The sequence below is a fragment of the Corvus moneduloides genome, chromosome 2, assembly GCF_009650955.1.
Source record: "Corvus moneduloides isolate bCorMon1 chromosome 2, bCorMon1.pri, whole genome shotgun sequence".
Lineage (NCBI taxonomy): Eukaryota > Metazoa > Chordata > Aves > Passeriformes > Corvidae > Corvus > Corvus moneduloides.
This window is the reverse complement of record NC_045477.1, coordinates 89,781,627-89,796,279: the sequence shown is the minus strand read 5'-3', so window position 1 is coordinate 89,796,279 and position 14,653 is coordinate 89,781,627. Positions and strand designations below refer to the sequence as shown.

The following is a 14,653-nucleotide window of genomic DNA, read 5'->3' as shown; positions in this document are numbered from 1 at the left end:
TATTTAGAGTGAGTTCTTTCTAATAAGACACGATAACTTTAAGACTCAGTTAGTTCCTTTTTCATAATGCATTTGGAGGAAATAGTCTTAAAATCTTTTGAATTGGTATTTTGAATTAAAAACTTATGATAACAAATTTAAAATTTATACCTGATAATCCTTTGTATGTTTGTGTGTGTTTATATCCATGAAAGACCACATGCAACAAGAACTATACTCTTCTATCTTTTCTTTTAAAACCTGAACACGTATTTATCATACAATCAAATTACAATTGTATTTTCTACCTCTTCCTAGGAAAATAAAATAATTCAAAGAAACTTTCAATTCTTTTTTTTTATTATTATTTGTACAAGTATAATAGCTCACCTGTATTTTTTTAATTATTTATTTTCAATTTGAATTTCACTGGGAACATCTGATAGAAGAAGTGACTGTTGTTTAGTGTTCTGTTTCAAGGTTAGACTTTTACTCTATTTTTTTAAGAGTAAGATAAAATTCTCTTTAGCATTAATAAGCAATGCTTAATATTTTTTTACACTGTAAGAGAATTTGGTCCAGCACATTCAGGAAAAATTATCACCGCATATTCTATTTATATACTTGGCCACAATGATTAAACAAAACCAGATTTCAAACACCATTTTCTGGTCCTGAATTTTGTCCCTGGTCCTGCCAAGATTCAACTGCATGTCAATTTGCATAGTTTAGTCTAGTGCCATTAATGTTCACCAGAGCTCCTTAGCCTTGAACTTCCAGCTAGACATGTGCACAAACCCTGTAAAGATAAGAGCTCTTTATTCCATGTATGCTATTCTGGTGGAAGAGCTAGCTGTAGTTCCTCGCTATTACCAATTCCTGTGTAATGACATTTATTACTGCATTTTGAGGCAACTCATTACCAGAAGCTGCTAGACTCCTATTTAGTTATTAGCTGGGTACAATTAGAATTGCTTTAATCAGCTGAGCTTGTTCAGCTGAATTCACATTTTCTTTTGCTGAAGGGGAGATCTGAGTTTGTCAGCCAGTACTTCAGACAGTGTGAAACCATGACCTTAAATAATCCTGGATGTTCTGACCATATGCAGTCAAGAAGTATGTTATATTAAGTAGCTTATTAATTAGTTATATTAAGTAAGTTACTTAATGAATTGGAGAGAATGGTTATCATCTTTAACCACTGCTTGTACCCAGTTTAATGTCTGTTTTTTGCAACAGGGGATATAGCCTTCCTAAAGATGTGTACATACCAAAGTCTTACAGGACAAACCAGTATGCCAATTTTTTTTTTTTTTTTTTTCATAACCATCTAAATTTTCAAGTACTTTAAAACCACTTGGCACCTCATTGATAGTCTGAAATTTGGGGGATGCAGGCAAAAAACATTCATCTTTACATGTGAAGATTCCTGTCTATCTTCAGCTTTGTGCCAATTAGATGGCTTTAGACCAATTGACTGATACTTACGAGAGATAAGCTTCCAACAGTGTTTAACTGTTCCTCACTTCTCTGCTCAGTAGCTTTCCAGAGGAAAGCTTTCTGAGTTTTGAATGGCTGATATGTCTGCATTTCCTCATTCTAGGAGGCTTGGGGGTTAGTGAAAGAAAACCAAGTCCAGCACAGTTCCCAAACTTCAGTGATTTGAATACTCTCTGGAGATTTTTGAAAACCATGTAGAAGAGGAGGTGCTTCTATGGGAAAGAAAGATGTCCAACAGAAGCTGTTGGCTTACCAGGGGCAAGTTTGCATAATTTCTCACTATGCAGGTTAAAACAGCATTTATACTTTATACTTAGTTTTGAGTCAGCTAACCCTGGAGAAAGTAAACCACTAATTTAGATCTCAATTTAGAGCTGAACCCCGTGGGTTTGGAAGAAAGGCAATATAAGTAAAAAAATTAATTTGTCTTCAGTGTAAGAGTGGCATTATTTTAGAGTTAGGTTATGTCACCAATAAGAGGTAGCTCAATAAGGTCCAGCAGGTACCCTGACACCAAAGATGCTGAAAGAAAGAGAAATCCTAGTGGCCTCAGCAAAAGAAAGGAGTACCAAGCTTTTCTTGGCTTATTAAGTCCTGGAAGTCTGAAAACATGGAAGATGTTGTGAGAAATGTGCATTGACTAAGCCAAATCAAATTCAAAAGCCTTTGGATGAAAGAGTGAAAAGGCAATGTGGGCTGAAGGGAATGAGTCTAAATTGAAAGAAGAGTTGCTTAGGTTTAGCTAATCAGATTTCATAGAGATTTTACTCTAAGTTAGGATGATTTCAGGGCTGATGAGATGCAAAAATCTGGAAAGAAGATTGTTTTGATGTGGAACAAACAGGCTAAAGGACCTGCATGTTGAGGCAAAGGGAAAAAGTAGTATGCTGAACTATTTATGCTTTCTTGGCAGACATCTTTTGACTTTGAGCTACCTGCCTAGCATTGAAAGTTTCTTTAACAAATTGCTGCTGAGACAAATGGGAATCATGATAATGAAGTGGTACAGGTTTTAATTTATGGCAATTTTTTTTGTTGGGTAGAAGTAATAGAACCATGTCTTCCTAAAAATACATAATCCGTATTTCTCAGTTCTGAAAAAACACCTTTTGGTTATTGGGGAAGAAAGTATTTAAAGTGATTATTTATATTGTCTGCAAAATAATATTTTTTTTTTCTCCACAGTAAAACCAACAGTTATTGATGTTGACATTTATGTCAACAGCATTGGTCCTGTATCATCAATAAATATGGTAAGTGACTTGTTAACAAAGATTTTTATCTGGATTGGTGGTCTTGGCATCAATACTAGCTTTTGAAAAAGACAGTAAATACCACTGTGATAAGCTGTTTTGATTCTGATTTAGTCCTATTTTCAGCTATAATTCTGGTTTTTGTGTCTCATCAAGAGAAGAACAAACCTACAAGCAATATTATGCTCTATGTTGTCTATCGAAAAATGCTGGTAGATCTTCAATGGTAAAATAACCATCTTAGGAAAAAAAGTATGAAAGAAGCTATTTTCAAGAAAACTCTTGAGCTGTTGTTTCAAGAGCCAATCAAATATACAGAGCTTCATAATGTGGAGTTAATGAAAATAATAACAGCATATTTATTTGGAATTCAACATCTCTTCAGTGGTTACTTTTCTTTCATTGAGTTACCAACAATCTTGACCCCCTAAGTATAATTTTGAAGAAGTTATACCTAGATGTACTGCATATGTAAAGGCAGGAGAAACTGAAAGAGACAGTGTGATAGTGTGGCAATAATAAACCTATGGCTGGTCAGTTGTTATGGTCTTAACTCTAGGTCTTTCCTCAGTTCTGCAGCAACATATTCAGATTTAGAAAGCAAGCTGAATGTTTATGTAGCTATAGGGTTATGGATAGCTGTGGCTGCTTGTGCAACTTCCCAGTTTGGATTCATCATATTATTCCTCTTCTTAAATTAGGTTGATTTTTTTCTTAATACAACTTGGAAATGGAGGACTTGTTAATATCTTACTGTACTTAAAGATCTTAAAATAACCTCTTCAAAGCAATGGCTCTTTTTCTCAAGGCCATGCAAAGGCTGCCATGTACAATGTTCCTGTAAGAATATAATGAATGCATTGCATGTATCTTTTGTAGTTTTGGAAGAAAAGCTCCTGGGTTTAAAAGGTGGTCTGGTTGTTCAGCCTTGTTCTTTGGTTTTGCCTATAAGCATGAAAGAAGGCAAATCATTGCAGCATATCAAATATAAGGTGGCCAGAGACTCCTATGCACCCTGGCAATGGAAAATCTGGCAAGTAAACACAGAACAAATTATGTGCTGTGAACAACTTGGCATCATATTCAATGACTGTGAAATGTGTTGATTGGTATTTCATGTCAAGCACTGAATGTCAAACAATGGGAGTACCTGCTCCATTCTTGAACTAATAAATAGCTAATTATCTTGCCCTTCCCTGATGGTCTACCAGAACAACTTCTCCAGAGAACAATTTATTGGAAGGTCCTCTGGTTTCCATTTACTCTAGGAATGGGTACTCTGTTCAAAAGCAATAGGGCGATGTGTTTTTGCTCTTTGCCTTTCTGAATTAGTTTGTAAGTAGAATTTTGGGGTGCTGGAAATGTATGTGGAATACTAAGAAAGCATTTGATCAAAACTACTTCAGGTAGAAAGAAGGAAAAATCAATAGGAGAAATCAGTGGGTTTTGGAAGATTATTGTAGCAGGGTCTTATTTATGAGTTAACTTTGAGTTCAAGATACCCTATGGCACCAAGATAGATAGATGTACCAAAATACCGGTTTTAAAAATGCATACTGTATCTCTTATAGTAAATGGTCTTGTTAGGGTAGTTAATGAGTGCATGGCATTGAGATATTTCTTGGTCACAGCTGAAGAAAAATATGTGTAATATGTAAGGGCAGAATGATAAATAAAATGATGAAATATAAAATTTAGATATCTGAAGTTTTAAGAACTCAAGACTGCTTAAAGCTATATTTAAACTTTTGAATAGAAATGGACCTTATTTCAGATGTGCTTGTGGACAGTATATCCCACTGAAACTGAGTCTGAACTAGCTTGGTACTTTTGAACTTTATTTCTGTTCTCAAATCTAATTACCAATATAGGAGATTGACATTAGGCACTCAAATGTAGCAAACCCTTGTCCAAAAGCTCAATTTCTGTTCTGTTACTTTGGAGTTTGTCCAAACATACATAAGAGAGCAGCAATGATCTTGCAGTCTCAAATTTACAGTGAAGAGGGCAAGTCCTCCTCACAAACCTGCAAGCCACTGTGCTGTGTGATGGCTTGTCTTTCCAATGGCACAAGTGATTGAGAAGCTTCTTTTCCCCCCACTTGTGTTATTTCAGCTGTTTGGCTACAGTATTCAGGAGCCCTGATTTGGTCTACTGGAAGAAAAAAACCAAAGACTTTTTGGAATTAAAAATAATAATTTATTTAAGTAAGCAGTTTTTCATGTAGACTGTGAACCACTGAAGCACGGGTACACAAAGAGCTGAGCAGAAACAGTAGCTGGAAATTATCTGTGTCCAAGGAAGAGGAAAGAAGGAACCATCTTCAGTCTGATACCTGTCATATAACTGAAATTTAAAAGGGACAGGAATGTGCATGAAAATCCCATTTCAGGAGAAAATAAAAGGCGATTCTTGGTAGAATCCATCTATACTCTTTTCTCAACAGGACAGGAACTTTAAACTTTTCTCCCCTAAATTATTATTAAAAGTTGAGCTGTTCTGTCCAGGCAATTCGGTAAGGTGGTGGTTGATTGAGCAAAAAGATTGATGATTGCATTGATTTTCATCTCTTCTATTTCAAGAGTGAGATCAACACGTACAAGGCAGACTTTCCTGCTGTGTACTTCCAAACTTAGACCTTGGCTCAATTACTTTTTTCTTAGTCTGCAGCACTTCTGAGCGAAAATCATGTGGAGCTTCTCTAGAGATCAAACTCCGCATGTATATTTTCTGATCAGATTTCATCAGTGATTTTCATCTAGTGGGTGAAACCTAGGAAATAATTTTCTTTAAGATATTTTTTCAATGGGTGTTCAGCTGAATGTTCTAGCCAATTTTGTAGAGCAAAGCTTTTCAGATGTCATTAACTATTGTAATTATGGTTAGACTTGACTATGAATATTAATATCTAACTGTTTCTTTAACAGTCAGGAAAAGGTTGCTATCAGACACCTACTTGTAACAAAGTTAATCTCAGATGAATTTTATGTGACTACAAGAAAGAATGAATCCTTTTATACTGAGTCTGTAAATGCCACAAGGGGATGAAATGTTGGGAACCCCTTCAAAAAGGCTTCAAGTCAAGGGAGAGGTAGTGTTCTGTGACAATGATGGCATAATCCACAGGAATATATGGCTAACCCTGCATTCTGTAATTTTTGTGGACAGTTTCTGCCACTTTCCCTAAAAGTTGTATCAGTGACTCATTTTCTAGGTACTTTCAATAAGTCTATTATAAACCTGAAGATTTCCAGAAAAAAATCAAACCAACAGGATTGTGAAAGAGTAATGTGGTTTCTCTGCTATTAGAGACCCATCATTGAAATATCTTTATGAAGACAATAGAGATTTGTTTTCTGAATAGACAGAGGTGATTATTCCATTGTCTGTGACATGGAAGACTTCTTTGGGTCATGGTTTTAAAAGACCTGATATGAAGAAGTAGGTATTGTGTAGTAACAGACAAGGAAAAACAGGCTGAATCATGAACTGGTTGCAAGTGGCAGTAGCTTTAAAGAAGTAATTTCAGCATTTTGAGTTATGGCATGATGTTATGAAATGGTAGAAATTATTGATGTTATACATGAGTATTTTGAAATTTAAGATTCCAAGATGCATGAATGCCCATTCATAAATTTTAGGGTGTCTTTTTAATAAATAAAAGCCATCGTAAGTATAAATATCTTGATGCCTGTCCTTTATCAAAAACATAATAAGATGTGAGCTTAGACTCATTTAAAGGATAAAAAACTGGTTTATTTAAAAGTAAATGACAAATGGATGCTATGAGCCAAATTATATGCTCCTATATGCACATTTTATCTCTTTGTCTTGGTTTTTATCACTTAATAAAGTAAGTTAAAGAAATCTACAATTTGCCATTTCAAGGTACAGTGTCATTAGAGACCTTGGATTGTAGGATAGAAGATTTTAATTCAACCTTTTCTTATTGAAAAACTTCGTTATATCTGTAATCATAATGAACACTCTTCCCCTATATTAGCGAATCTTAGGGATCTTCTAAATGAGTTCTTTTAATTAATTTTTTTAATTTTCGGATTCATTTGCAATCTTTTTTTTTTTTTATTTTTTCCCCATGCTTTATATTGTAGACTAGATGTATGAATTCCGTATCACTCAGTTTTATATATCTGTCCTTGTTTAGTATTTTTTTTTTAAGTACTTTCCATTCCAAATGGTGTCCAGGAAGCATATGATCTTTCATTAAAATCCATCATCCATTTTTTGTCAACCCTCCTGTTCTTGTCAATAGCTGTAAAGGTTTATAAATTGCCTTATAAAACATAGTCTTGATGCCTTTTCCTGGTCTTGAAATCAAGAATCAAACATGGTTAGAAGAGAAAAAGGGGTTTTACTTCAGTATTTATTTTAAGGATCCTTAGGTGCACTATGTCCAGGTCAAATGCACTTCAGTGCACACCGCAATGCTCACCCACAATAGATCAAGTATAACATTATAGGTCTTACTAATTAGCATATCTATCAAAAATTCCCCAATGAGAGGCTTAAATGAGCCTCCCTCCCCAAGGAGCCTTCCCCTGGATGGTTCTATCTTAGCTTATAGAATGTGTTCTGGAGAGGACCTTGGGGTCTGGGGCAGTCTGATCCCTAACTACGAAGCTTTTAAAATGTTAATCTCCTAGCTTGACAAACAAGTCCAAGAATGTAGGCTAAAAAAACACTAGGAATACAGAAGTTATAAAAAGGTATAAAAGGGGCATAAAAGAAAAGGCAAAAATCATCATGGCATCAGTCTTAGCGTGGCTTACTGTAGCCTGGTTTTCTACAGATAAGCAATACTGGCTTGTCAATAAAAGAATAGAAAAGGGAAAGAGACCAATATACAAATTGGTAACTAGACATAAATAGTGGGGAAGAAAAAATCCCCCAGAAGTAGTTTTGTGGGACAGAAAGGTAAACACGGTAAAATTACATAGACTATTAAACCTCGATGGCATCAAAACCTGTGTATTTGTGCGTTCACAGATACAGGGTTAACTGAGTAGCTACAAGAATCTGAGGCTGCAGCACAAATTACAATTGAAGGAAAAATTTGACACCTGTGTGGTTTTTGCAACTGGAATCTCATTTTAACACAGCTGTACAGAAAGTAAGTTGAAGAGAGTGTGAGAAGCAACCTTATAAACTGTACTTACCTGTCCATAAAAATAGTAATTGGTTATATGCTGGATATACGGTCATCTCTTTATTCTCAAGTATTTTTAAATGGCAATTCAGAGTGTTTCTTTTATGTATTTCATCACTACATTCTTTTGTGTCCACTCTCTAGGCTATGTCAAATATCTTTATGGGTACTATATTTCCCATTTGTTCAGTTAAGTGTTCTAAGATAAAAGCAATTTTTACACTATTTTACCCCTTAATGTATTGGTAGACTTCTTTGAACTTAAGTTTCAAAGTCCCCACATGCTTGTTTTGCTTCTCCACTAGACAATATAGATATCTAAAAGCATAGTCTTGATCTGGAGACTTGTCTAAAATACTGTTCAAAGCTTACAATTAAGCCTGTATTTCTTGCATGCTTTAAGTGTTTGTCTATTTGCTTGATAGTTAAAATTATTGTTGGAACATCTGCAATTATAGAAACATAGCCTGGTGAATCTTTCCATAATAGGGCAAAGCTACTTTATAGCCAGATTTCATCCCATTTTCTGCCCACCATGAAATACCCCCAAGTATTTCCTTTATGGGCATGTTCTCAAAGACAGTGCAAGTCACTGTTTGGGCACGAGACTGATGCCTTGCTCATTGTTAACTTGAAGTGTGTTTTTCTAACTCTATCTCACTATCTTATCTCACTACCTAATCTATTTATAAAGCAATTATGTAGGGAGATGGTTTCAGTTATTTCTGAGTGTGAGTTTTCCAGTTGATGGGTTCAGATAATCACTGAAATAATGGAACGCCTTGGGGTATTTGTATCTTTCCCTGCAAATTCTACAAGCACTGTTTTTGCTCTGTGACCTAAGAGAACACTCATGTACTGGACTAAATTTTAGTCTGAGGTCTGTTTGTTTATGACAACTAAGATACTAATCATACACTTGAACATTTTGCTAGATTATGATTAGGTTACTGTGCTTGTTTCTAGAGCATATTTATATACTGTCATCAAGTTTGGATCTCTCTTGATAAAAAATATGTATGCATTATAGAAAACTTTTAAGATGAATGGATTTTTTTCTGATAAATCAAAATCACCTCGTGTACAGGCTCATTCTTGTTGTCTTAAGCTCTGGCAGTCAGTGCCTCACTATAAAAATGTTTCTGGGAGGTAGTAGTAATAAAATGAAACTTGAATCTATCTGTGGCTTCTGTTCCACCAGTGATGATTTGAGAGGCTCATATAATTTCAAAAGTGAAACTGACTGGAAAAGAGGAAGTTGAGGGGGAAAAGGGAGCATGGATTGAATTTGTCACATATCACCTTGGCAGCTTCTAGATTTGATCTTCTCTAGGGCTTCACTTTGTGTGACTAAAACAGGGCCTGGGAGATACAGACTTAGATAAAGGCCTTATGTTGCCCTTGTTTGAGGTGCAATGGGATGGACTAGAATAATGTTCACTTTTCTGCAATGAAGCTTGTGCTGTGATGTGTAGCGGTAAGATACATACTGCCATAATTTACCTCACTGGCACGAAATCCAGTTCGCTTCTTGGAGGAATGATAGATTCTGTCACAAATCTTTGGTAATGGACTGGTCTTCTGTCTGCTGCTCTGTCTTATCAGAATTCAAGCAGATTGTCAAGTATGGATGGACTTAGCCTTAGCGTTGTCTCAAAAAGGTGTATGACAAATGAGCAGTTTAATTTCAGTAAGATAGGAAAATTAAATGTCTCATCTGCTCAGTAGTGGGTATTAAGATTTGAAGAGCAGCTAGGCTAAATGTTTTTTTCCATAGATAAACAGTGTGACAACATCTAACACGTACCTTCTCTTTGAGGTAGTGTATTAGCCTTCATACAAAAAGTGGTAAGAAACTCCTTTCCAGCCTAGCCCCAGTTTCTAAAGCTCGGTTTCGCCCACTTCAATAACCACTTTTTTGGGCCTGCAGGCCTTAGGCTTTAGAATTAGTGTACTCAGTGTTCAAGTTCCTTTAGAAAGTAGTTGCCCTTCTTGTTCATAGCTTCACGTTCTTTATCGTCAACATTTGGGAAAGTAAGTTTAGAAAAACTATGACTAAATTTCTGTGTAGGGTATTGAACTACTTTAGGGTAAATTGACAATCTCTTGGCCTAAATAAATTTCATTTTTGAGTGGTCAAGTGTTTATCAACTTTGTTTTAGACTTTCAGCTTTCCACGATTGCTCCATGAAAGAGTAATTACTTTTGTGTCGACCTGTTTATTGGATTCCTGAACGATATTGACCTAATTTAAACCATGGTTTTGAGAGTTTGGTCTTCCTTAGTTCTTTCAATGATGGATTTATTCAGGAAGCAAATGGATGTTGTTGATTTGTTCTGTAAGTAATAGAGATGTACTAATGACAAGTTATTGGAAGACTTCATGGTATAACTCTCTGGGAATGTAGACCTAGCCATCACAGCATCCATAGAGCAATTCCAGCAGCATTATAAATGTGCTTGGTAGTTAGGAAGAAGTAAGTGAATACAGGGTTATAAACTGTTCTCGGGTCACAGAGTCATCTTCAGCTTTCTGTAAGATTTTTTGGTTTGTAAAGAATGAATACTCATCAGCATCATTTGAATATCAGAGCAATGATCGGCATATTCCACACCATTGTTGCAATGAGCAAAACTCAGAAGAACCTCCCTACCTTACTCTTTTTTTTTTAACAAGAGAACTTGTCATCCATCTAATTAGACATAATTTCCTTTTTTGTCAGATTGCTGAAAAATAAGGTTTAGAGAATTGTATTACATTTCCCTTCAAGCTTTTTTAGTGAACATGGTGTCCCTTGACTCTTAAGTACTCTCAGATATGCTTTTTTCTGGTACAGACAAGGTATTTCTGCTGAATGACTATACAGAACTGAAGAATAATACAAATGCTTGGTTTCTGCAATTAAAAATGTCCACAGCCTGCAGGGTTGTATCTGTATCCCAGCACTTCCATGCTTTTGCTAACACAGTATACTTTCCTCTTTTTAAATCAAAGTTGTCCTAATTTATTGCTTTCTTGGTCTGGAAAAGGGTTTTTTATGTGGTCAAAAATATCGATATTCTAGGTTCTTTATACGTTTTCATAGCTTTCTTCCTCAAAGTTCTTTCCACTGCAGTCTTCTTTTATGTCTGCTTTTCATCAGACTTATAAGATACAGGTGGGTTCTGTTACATACTGTGTTGTGTTGGGCAAGCTGTTTTCTACACTTAAAACTTCTATCCCCTCATGAAACTTTGTGTTTCTTTTCCTACTTCTACAAATTACATTTGCAACCCTTGAAAGTGAAGAAATTTTGTGAGAGGAAGCTATTCTTGTAACTATTTTTAGTTTTTTGCACACTACCCAGAAGCGGATAGTTTTGACCATAGAGCTTTGGATATGTTTTAGTTAAACATCTCAGATATTAAAGTGGAGTCACTGCTTTAAAACTAGCAACAGGCATTTTAATGGTATTATAATAATTTTACTAACTGCTGTTTGAGGATTTTTTAAGGTTATAAATGATAAAGATACAGAAACTATTCAGGAGTCTAGGAGAATAAATTTTCAAGGCCGTTGTGAGATTTTTAAACCAAATAAACTGCTGGTTTTCTTTCTGACTGTTTCCGTTTCCTGTGCTTACCCTAGAGTTTATCTGGGAAATTGCATTCCTTGGGAGACTTGGGAGCAGGGAAAACTTATTCTTGCTTTCTCACAATTGCTTTGGCATATTTTTCAAGGAGAACAGAATTTTTAAAAGTATTTAAGGAACTTAGTCATGGGAGGTATTAAATACCTAGCCTTCATACCTTTGTGAACATAGCCCTCTCTTTGTCAGGTCAGAATTATGAAAATTGCAACAGGTTCATAAAGGTATGAAGGTGTCAAGCTCTTTCTTACAGTGTTTAGCTTAACATAAATGACAGTGGTTGTTAAGTAGTTACATCAGCTCCCCTGAGATTTTCCTTGCATAGATAGTGAATATTTGAATAAAATGAGATTAGAAATTTAGATTAAATCTGTATGATTCTTGGCTTACCAGAAGAAATCTGGTATGATTTTGGTAAGTATTCGTCTTAGGAATTTTGGTCTAAACAAAAAAATATGTCATAATAATAGGACTGTTTTACCTGTTTTGATTTGAGATTTAAAATAACAATCTTTGAAGGAAGAAGTTTAGGCCAGCAGTTACAAAGAAAAATAGAGAAAACACTTGGTCTTGGAGGCTCTTCATCATGTTGGCGTTGACACAGTGATTATTACACTGTCATGTAATCTGCTTCTGTATTACTATTCTTCTATGAAGCCAAAAGTTCCTGTGAGGACTGTATGGAAGAAACAGAACAAATGTGATACAGCACAGGGAACTGCAAGAGAGGAGGAAGGATGAAAATGATTGGATACTATTTTGAGAACATTTCATAAGACAGCCATGCTATTTCAGACCTCCTGGTCCTTCTCCTCAAGAGCGATTACTAAATCCTTTAAAAGAAGAATCCTGGAAATTAAATTTCATAATCCTGTTGAACATGGAAAAGCACAAGCTCAAAAGTGACATTGGTATTGTGACTGTACTTGTGCTCCTGGTAATCTCTTCAAGTGGTGACTACTTGTCACCTTTCCTGTCTATTGCATCTTTTTCTGCCTCAGTTGTATATACTAACCTTTCTCTCTGCTGTCTGTTGATTAATGAATCTTATTTCTACCCAGAACATGTTTATCTCGACAGGCTAGAAGTTTGCAACGGCTCTCTCAGATAAGAAAAAGGACGCGTGTGCACAAGATTTTATGATTTTTTTCCACCTGTATTGTTTACCCAATAAGAATAAGTAACCTTTGTTTTCAGACCTTGCCTCTCAAAATCATTTTTGAAAACAGGAGCTAGTGAACTCAAGGGATAGTGAGCTTTGGCTGATAGTTCCTGTTTGGTAAAATGTGTCAGCTGAGATGAAGAAATAACTGTCATCTGCTTACACACACTCAATATATCAGACTCTGACAGCTCTATGCTTTCAAATAGCTTTCCAGGTGGATATTTCCCTGAAGTATATTTGCTGCAGAGTGCACAGTATGTGTTTTTCATTACCTAGAAGACTTATAGATTGAGGTCAAATTAAAAAGCAGTCAAAACTGTGAATTATAGAAAGGTATGGTCCTAGACTTTCAATTTATAGAGATTATTATATTGGAATAAAAAAAGCTTTTTTTTGTTTGTCCAAAAGTGCCAATTGCTTAATTTTACTACTCCTAGTAACTGAAGAATTGGGATCGCCAAACTACTAGCTGCACTGCAAATGGAAATAAGAATTTTCCTCCTGTATTACTTATCTATCTCAGTCTTGGTCTTCATTACTCTGGGTGAAATTGTCCCTTGAGCACATGCTCACTAAACATCTGGCCATCTTTAAGGCAAAGAAGTTTCAATTTTCCTAAACTGGATTCATGCATTATGCAAACGTTACTTCATTAGACACTGAGATGAGCTATCAAGCTATATTGTTTGGTCAGAATAATGTAGTCTCAATGCTGATTTGAAATCAGACTATCAATTTTAGATAAATTCAGTTCATGCAATCATTTTTGCTTGTGATTCAATTAGGGCATACATAGTGACTGAGGTAAATGCAGTCAATGATTTTGTCTCTGTTTCTGACTTATTCTGATACCTATATGCAATGTGTGAAACAGCATAAACAATAAAAGAGCTAAATTAATCTCTCAGAAAGTTAACAGAACTATGCCAGGCATAATTTTGAGCCATGTTCTCCTAAAATATTCCACACTGAGAGTCTAATTATAAGACCTAAAATTACCCAGAGTTGATTTTGGCACTAGAACATACTGGATCCTCACCGCCTTCTGTCTTTTCTTTGAATGTGCACTGTGTGGAGAGTGCAAAGTGAAACACCTGTAAATTGGGGAATTTCTTCTGTGCTGCATGGGGCCAAACAAATATGAGATGTATGCAGTAGCAAAGGATCTGCCTGGTGCCTGATATTGCGATCTGAATTCCACAGGGGACCCAGTTTCTCACCTGGCATAAATGGTTGAATTCATCAATATAAATGGAAATGTGGTGATCTGTGCTAGCCTGCTGCTTTCATATTTCTTTTTTTCCTAAAGTATTTGTGATTGCTTGCAGATTAAAAGGTTAGATACTAGGAGTTTTTAGTTTGCATAATATTATAATTTAGTATATAATTCTTTTGCAGAGTATATTAGGAAAAAAAAAAAAAAGACTGCAAGATTGTTTGATTGCCGTCACCTGAAATTTGTTTGTCTTTATTGTTTTCCCTGCAATGTGTTCTCTAACTCTCTGTTGTCTGAAACTGTATTTATGTAAATTGGTCTGAGCATTTCTTTGCCATCTGGATAGTACTGTAAAAATGGTATAAAGAAAAGGAAAGTGAAAACAAATATAGGAAGCCTGGGAGAATATCTTAAAAAAGAGAAAACTGGACCTGTATTTTGAGAGCTGCCTAAGTGGAACAGCACACAAAGTTTTTGACAGATTGTGGCACAGCTAGGTTAGCTAACTGGAAAGAGGCAGATTGGGAGTTTCTTCTGGATTTTCCAAAAGTTTGGCTAAACTGGTATTGTGTGATCGTTCTAGATAACGACAGATGATACATTGAATGGTCAACTTGTGTGAATTCTTTGGTTTAGCCCAGATTTATACATGAACTTTTTGCTGACATAGTAGTGTTTAGGAATGTGGCTTCTTTCTACATATTTCACCATCTCTTACATATGGAATTGGTTTTTTGTGTCTTG

General features: G+C 35.5%; 1 protein-coding gene across 2 annotated transcripts in view; it reads left to right on the top strand.

Annotated features, from left to right (window-relative positions):
* GABRG3 (gamma-aminobutyric acid type A receptor subunit gamma3) overlaps positions 1-14,653 on the top strand; it is a 318,970-nt gene that overhangs the window by 13,866 nt on the left and 290,451 nt on the right. For both annotated transcript variants that reach the window (XM_032100293.1, XM_032100292.1), the window contains exon 3: positions 2,665-2,732. In XM_032100293.1, the coding sequence (XP_031956184.1) occupies positions 2,665-2,732 (68 nt within the window). The remainder of the gene's footprint in view (positions 1-2,664; positions 2,733-14,653) is intronic.